General features: G+C 36.6%; 1 protein-coding gene across 1 annotated transcript; it reads right to left on the reverse strand.

Moving 5' to 3' along the window:
- Window positions 1–2000: 2000 nt before the first annotated feature.
- LOC149374626 (uncharacterized) lies at window positions 2001–2456 on the reverse strand. The gene has a single exon (XM_089592451.1). The coding sequence runs from the start codon at window positions 2454–2456 to the stop codon at window positions 2001–2003; it is 456 nt and encodes a 151-aa protein (XP_089448577.1).
- Between the last annotated feature and the right edge of the window lie 5603 nt (window positions 2457–8059).

Below are 8059 nucleotides of genomic sequence, written 5' to 3' on the forward strand. Positions count from 1 at the left end.
AGCGAGAAGAATGCAGTTGTTATAATATTTATTATGTTTATCAGCATCACTGTTATTAAAATCGTTTGCATTATAAGTATTATCATTGTTATCATTGGTTTTTTAATTTTCACTATTGTCATTAACATTATATATCATCAATATCGGTATTATCGTTGTTAAAAACATAATAACCATTATTATTATCATCGTCATTATAATTGTTATAATTAGCATGATCATAATTGTCATCACCTTTATTCTCATTGTCATCATCATTGTTATCATAATTATCATAATTGTAATCAAGATCACAATAATTATTATCATAATTATCAATATTATCATTATCATGTTATTTCAATAACCAACATTATTATTATCATCATTATTATAATGACTGTTATTATGCTCCACATTATCGTTGTCACTTGCATTATCTTAATTTTAATTAATATTGTCATTATTATCACCGGCATTAATATTATGATCATAATCATTATTATTATTATTGTTTTTATTGTCATCATAGTTGTCATAAATATTATAAGCATTGTTATCAACCATATTATGATTATTGTAATTATTATTGTTATTACAAGTATTTTTTGCAGTATTATTATTATTATTATTTCTTTGGTTATTATTGTTATTATCATAATCATTATCATTATTTTTATCATTATAGTTAGTATTATCATAATTATTATAATTATATCAACAAAACTATAATTGTTATCATTTTTTCTTTTTTTTTTTTTTTCGACGTCGTTTAGAATGCCTTTATGCACAATAGAAGGATGTACGAACCCTTTTCCTCACTGGGACTCGTTCTGACCATACCAACTAAACAGGCAAGATCTTTCTCCTGGGACAACGAGCTTGGAATCCGTCCTCGCATTTACACAATGAGCCGGGGCCACGGAAACTTAGCCCTTGGTTTGGGCTTTCTTAAGTGTTAGAAAATAAGTCCTCTAGAATATTTTCTAGTTTCCGTCATCTGAACTGCTCTTCTCTGCCTACTTAAAAAGATGAAGCAAAATAATAGGCAGACGCTTCTAGGCGCAAGCCCAAATCCAGCTACCTCTAACAAAGGCGCTAGAAGCGCACCAACCACAGAGCCCGAGGTGCAGAGACCCAGGCCATCAAGGTACAGCCGCTCATCGGTATAACGGTGATATAGCGAAGTGGTTCCCAGGAGCTTGCCCGCATTCAAGCATCCTATACCGCAAAACGACCGCCCCGGGACCACTCCTTAGAAGCCCAGCAAGGAGAAAAAAAAAAAAAAAAAAAAATGGCAGCGGAAGCAAAGCACCCAAAAGCATATGCCGCCAGGCCGCAGCCGCTTATTGATAAGAACGTGATAGAGCAAAGCGGTTTAAGTGAGTCTGCACGTGCTTAAGGGCCCACGCAGACCCTCATTCCGCTTTCTAACCACCCTGTGGCCACGCCCCATTGACCCCACCCCTAAGGCCCTACCAACCCCCCCTAAACCCCCAGCCACTGCAGAAAACAACACAACCCCACGCCCCCCCAATAGCACTGAATCCAAAGCCCAAAAAATTTAATGTATGTATTGGGTTACTGCAGCTCACCTCTCTTCGTTGAGTAGAATTTTATCTATGATGTTGTCAGATTTAAAGGTTCCAATCCTTTCCTGCAGCACGTTTCATTTGGCTTGCCACTTAATGTGGTCAAAGAACGAATGTTCTGCGTCATCTTTGTCGGAGCCGCAGTACTTGCAAGCAGCCATCTGTGTTTTCCGCATCTTGTTAAGGTACGAGCGAAAATACCTGTGATTTAAGAAGAATTAGGTAAGGTAATGATCTACTTTTTCAGGTTTCGACCCTGTCTGTTCCTTGACATCTTTTATCATGCGTGCCATTCATCTACGTCTAGCTTTCTCTTGCAATTTATGCTGCCAGCATTCCCAGGTTACGTCTAGGGTGTTTTTCTTGGCCTTCATTCTTTCTATGTCTTCTTCCGTAAAGTGCTTCAATCGTCTTTCCCTTGCAAGGAGGTTAATGAGGATAACGCTCGCTATCACCATAATCGGTGACTCTGAGACTGTGCGATAGGTGCAGGCTATCCCTCAAGGCTCCTATTCTTTGAACTTGACCGATTTTCACTCTCTTTTTTCCGATGTTTATTCCATTTTCCCATATCTCAGCCGCGTACAAAATAATAGGCTGGGCCGTAGACATAGGGAGCCTGCGTTTTGCAGGATTTGGTTGTCTAACGTTTGGCATGATTCGGCTTAATGCTGCTACTCTCCCCAGTGCCATGTCTGCTGCTTGCATAAGGTGGTTCCAAAACGTGAGCTTTTCATCCAGCGTTACCCCTAGGATTTTGACAGCATCCTCCGTCATTTCTTTTTCTTTTTGTACCATGAAGAAGATGATGGGATTTATCTTTGTTCTCTTTAATACTACCATCTCCGTCTTCCCTGCTGCAGCTTCGAGTCCGTGGTTCTCCATCCATAGAGCCACTCTTCACATAACCTGGTTCAATCGTATCTGGACAAGTTCTATCGTGCATTTGACGATCACTACAGCAGCATCGTCTGCGTATCCTACTAAGAACGGCTCCTCTTGCATTTCTTGGCGAACTAGTCCGTCGTATGAAACATTACAGAGATCAGGTACCCTGGAATGCCCCTGCAGTAATTTTTTTCTTTTTTTTGCCTTCTGTTATCATAAAGGTCAAAAAATGGTCCTTAAGATGATTTCCTAATACTCTCAAGAAATAGTTTAGTGTTCTAAATGTGTATTTTAGAGCGTGAAGCATGTCCTACCATCTTGCTGAGTTAAAAACAATCTTTACATCTAAAGTCAACAGAAAAACAAGGGGTTTTGCTCCATGGCATATGTCTTCAGTGTTCGAAATTGCTTTTACTACTTCTCCTACTGCTTCTATGGTAGACCTTCCTTTTCTGAATCCGTAATGCCTGTTGGATAAGTCTCCTATGTTTTGTATGGCCTGTAGAAGACAAGCCTTACAAGGCTTTTCGCATAACTTTCCAGGCGTGTCTAGTATGCATAACGGCCTAAGAGATGACGGAGAGTTAGGCTTTTCATTGCCTTCATCGACCAGTACCAGCCGTGCGTTTTTCCAGGGGGTTGGGAACAACCCCTTCCGTAAACATGCATTGTATACGTTTAAGAGCCACTGTGGGTGTTTTGCTACCACTGTCCTCATAACTTCTGCTGGTATGACATCGTATCCAGGAGCTTTCCCGTTTTCAAGCAATCCAGTTGCTAGCTGCAGTTTCTTTTAGTTAAATAAAGGTACCTCTTTTATAAGCTCCAAGTCTGCGAGTTCTGGATACGTCGAAAATAGCGTATCCACGATATGACTTATGGTATACGCGTCTTTGTTTGTTGCAAGTTGTTGCAGTTGGTGCAAGTGATCATATTTTTTCCATCACTTTCAAATATGTTTTGCCCCAGGGGTCGTTATTTGATTTCTGCCAAAGACTCTGCCAGCACTGCTTCTTGCTGTTCCTAATAGCAGCTTACATCATCTTTCTTGTAAGCTGGTCCTTGGAGTACCTTCGTCCGGCGTCTAGTCTGTCTCTGGCCCTTTAATTGAGGCGTCTTTGTTTGAGACATTGGTGCCTCAAAACCGCAATTTTCCTGTTCCATCAGTAAGTTGAGCGTTTGCCGTTCCAATTTCTTTTTCTGGGCATAGAGGCCTTACATGCGGTTTTTAAAAGTTGCATGGTTGCCTCGGTGAGCTTCTCTACTTCCTTTGCTGTGTTTAGGTTTTGTTGATCGCTTTAGATCGCAGCAATGCTATTTTCAACTTTTTTCGCTAGTCGTTCTGTGTCCAGCTCCTTAACATTTCATCCTGTTTTGCGTGCTATGTCTCTGCCGTCTATTGTATCGGTGGTTTTGAAGACAATATATTGGTGATTGCTGCCATTTCTGTCCTCAATTACCTACCATTTGTTTACTCTAGGCACAGGGCTCTCCAAAGCTAGTGTAATTAGTAGTATTGATTCGCCAAATCCCGACATTTAGAAAGTCGTGGCCTTTTCTTAGTTTACAACGACCAGTCCTAGCCTTGCCCCCATATCTAGGACTGCCTGGCCCTTAGAGTTCGTTGTAGGCATTCCCTATTCTACTGCTCTTGCATTGAAGTCTCCTGCAACCAATAAGTCGCCGTCTATTCCATCCCTAATGGTATCTTTGAAGTAATTTATTCTTCTCCTGTATTCCTTGATACTTGTATTTAGTGAAAAAATGCAGCTGACATACGTTATGCCCCCACTTTTTAATTAAGCGAAATGTCTTAACGATCTACCTGCATCTTGGTGGATTTTGTTTGGTCTAGGAACTGAAATGGCTGACACATTCGTTGCGTTGCTAAGTTACTTTGGTTGCTTAAAGTTTCTGTACTGCTCACTCATGAGCACTACATCTACTCTTTTTTTACATTATATGTGTGGCAGAAAGGCATCTGCATCAATTGCCTCGTTTATGCTATTTTGGAAAACTCTTAGCATTATGTTGGATTTTTTTTTCTTTTGTCCAGGACCTGTCTAAAAGCCCTGCACGATTTGGATCCAGGCACATGATTAGTGCGCTTTCCTCGATGCGTGGATTTACTGCATAGGACACATAGTGTTTTGGCCTTACTGTCCTAAGCTCTGTGTTTGTCTTTACCACATCTTCAGCAAAGGCCTGATCAGTCCAAGCCTCTACAGTCGTATCTTGTGTGCCCAAATCCCAGGCACCTGTAGTATCGCTGGACAATGATTCTGTGCTTAAGTCAGCACTGGATCCAACCCACTGCCATTATCCCTCTTTCCAAAATGGACAAAGTGCCAGCCTTATGCGTTTAAGCTAATGCCATTCTTTTCTGCCATCGGTTTGGCGGTAACAAAGCCACTTTACTTTCGCCTGGGTCTTCTTTGGTTTTAGCAGCTTCTTGAATAGCTGCTGAGACTTTTCCTCCATCGGCGACTACCTCTAAGTCTAGTTCCTTTAAGGTAACTCTAGGTTTTCTTGATTGTAACTTACCTGCGGTACTGATAGCCAGTGAGATGGCCTGCGTCAACTTCTTCTTGTCTTTGGTGCTTTTAGCGAGCTCCACCAGAATACAACCAGCCTTTGTGCTGCGTATACTGGGAACTTCCGCGTCGCAGTCTCTTGTGTTAATCGAGTTATGGAATGCTCCCAGTACTTCTGCATATGACTCTTCTTCTGCTAGTTTTACGAGGATGGCCTCTTTTTTTCTTTTGCCTTCCTCCGCTTCTTTATTTCCTTTCCTAGCTTACTTTTGTTTGGAGTCAGTGTGCTCCCTACCGGCTTCGTTCAAGCAGCCACTTTTTCCTTGCAGTTTTCAAGTGCCTGCTTTCTTTTGTTTACGACTCTTCTTCACAGTTTGTCCTCATCATCGTCGTTCTTACTTTTTTTTGATACGCTCTGATCATTAATAGCGTCATTGTCTCTAACACTTTTTTTTGAAGGCTGTCTAACTACACGAGCTGGAAGAGATCCTCAACACTAACATCTCTCTCACAGTCTTCTGGCGGCTGCCTTTAAGGTCCCTTGAGAGCCCAAAGATTTCTTCCAGGTGAACTCTGGCTTCCTTGACTGTGCTTCTGACGTTTGGCTGCCTGTCAATTGCTTTTTAATACTTTGTAGGACGTTTGTGATTCTAACTTGCATTTTTTCTTTCTTCTTTTCTGTGTCACTCAAGGTTTTCTTTAGGTGAGCGACTACCAATGATTCAGCTAAAGTCAGCTGATGTTTATTCTTGCTATCCTGGTATATATCCTGTAGTTCGTTGGTCCGATCGTTTTAACAACCTTCAGTTGGCATTTGCTTTCGGATGTTAAAAAGCATAGCACTTGTATGCTGGACGCCTTCGTGGCCATTTTCGAAATCTGTGAGGCCAACACCAGTCACCCAGGCTTTCATCAGTTCGGAACTGGCAGCAGATGTCCTCTGAGAGGTTATCACCTGAGGTAAGTTGTTTTCATTAACATCACCCATATTTGGTTTCATTTAGAAACTAACCCTAGTTTCTTTACGAGGCTTGCTCCTCGAGTGCTTTGGTCCACGAGAACTATTTAATTTCGTTTCAACCACCCACGTGCACAAGCTTCAACCACCGCAATGCCTCGGAACCATACACCCGCGAAAAGCTTGCCATCATCCGCCAACCGGAGAGCACGTACCCCACAGGCCGCCTGCCTTAGCCCGTGGCATCACTATCCTCATTATTATATTAGTCAACATTATGATAATCCCAATAATTGACAACATTATCATTATGACTTTTTTAAAAACTTTTTATCATTATCATAAGTATGATTATCATTTTAATTATTACAATTATGGTTTTAATCATTATGATTATTGTTATCTGTATTGTAATTATCATCTTCAATATCATAATCATCCTTATTATTATCATCATTATTGATATGAACGTCATCATTGTTAGGATTATTATCTTTTTTGCTATCGACGATGATATGATTATCATCATAGTCATCGCCACTTTCATTAACATTATTACTGTAAACATGGTCATGATTACAATTATCATCGTTATTATTATGATTATTGTTATTACTATAGACATTATCGATATTATCAATTTTATTGTTATAATGAATGTTATTATTATAATAAATGTAACTTTTCTAATTTTCATTAATGTATAATATTAAGTTTTTAATCAAAATTATAATTGTTAATGTGATTTTTATTTTCATCTTTATTTTTATCATGATGATTCTTATTATTATCAAACATATTATTATACGGACTTTTACTATTGTCATGGTTATTGTTAGCATTTATTTTCATATTAATAATTTTTGTCTATTTTTAGCTATATTATTTATTATAGTTATTAATATTATCATCATCATAATGATCATTATCATAAGCATTATTATCATCATTATCTTTATCACTAACATAACTATATACATTATCTTTATTATAATTTAAATTATTATTATCACGTTAACTATAACCATGATAACTTTTTTTTCTACCTTATCGTTATTATTATCATTGTTAAAGTAAATATGAATGAATATTTTATTATTATTTTAACTATTATCAACATTATGATCATATTATCATCATTATCATTATTACTTGTATTATAATAAATAAATTTTTATTTAATATATTCATTATTGTAACCATCTTTATTATTGTCATCCTCTTCTGTATCGTCATTACAATAAATTTTATTATCATTGTTATTATTATCTTTATTAGTATTATTATTATTCTTATTGCAACCGTCATAAGTATTATCCTAATCGACATGATTATTGTTATTATTTTTGTCATTATTATAATTATTATTAACATCATTATTACTATCTAGACCATGATAATTATCATTGCCATCACGTCTATTATTATTATTATCATCATTGGCGTTATTGTAATAATCATAAGGATTATCCTTATCATTACGATTATGATGATTCTCGTTATTATTTTTTGTATCATTATTATTAATATCAACATTATAATTATCATCTTTATTTTAATTATCATCACTGTCATCGCCTCTATCATTATTATTATTAAAATCATGAACAAAATTGTCATTAATAAGAAGATTGGCATTAGCATTGCTAAATACATTATTAATGATGATTTAACTGTCATTATTATAAACATTAATATCATCACTACTACAATTATAACTACTAGTAGCATAATCATCAACTTTTTCATTGTTATCAGAAGTATTATTTTATTACAATGGTAGTTATTATTTAAACCAATATCAATTAAACTACAATTATTATTATTGTCATTCTAATCATCGTCATCATAATATTTATTATAACATCCACTCTTATTATTGTCCTTATTATTTAAATTATCATCAATTATGCTTTTATAATTATGATTGTTGACATTAATAAAATTATCATTATTTAAATTTAAATTAATAGTTTTACCATGACTGTCGTAAAAATTATTACTATTATCATCGTCATTTTCATTTATATCATCATAAACCGTATCAGCATTTTGATTATTAGTCTTAATCCTATTATCACTACAACAAATATTGATGTTATCATTCT

The sequence above is a fragment of the Copidosoma floridanum genome, unplaced genomic scaffold (assembly GCF_036245765.1).
Source record: "Copidosoma floridanum isolate Cflo_tuat_1 unplaced genomic scaffold, Cflo_Japanese_pri ptg000017l, whole genome shotgun sequence".
Lineage (NCBI taxonomy): Eukaryota > Metazoa > Arthropoda > Insecta > Hymenoptera > Encyrtidae > Copidosoma > Copidosoma floridanum.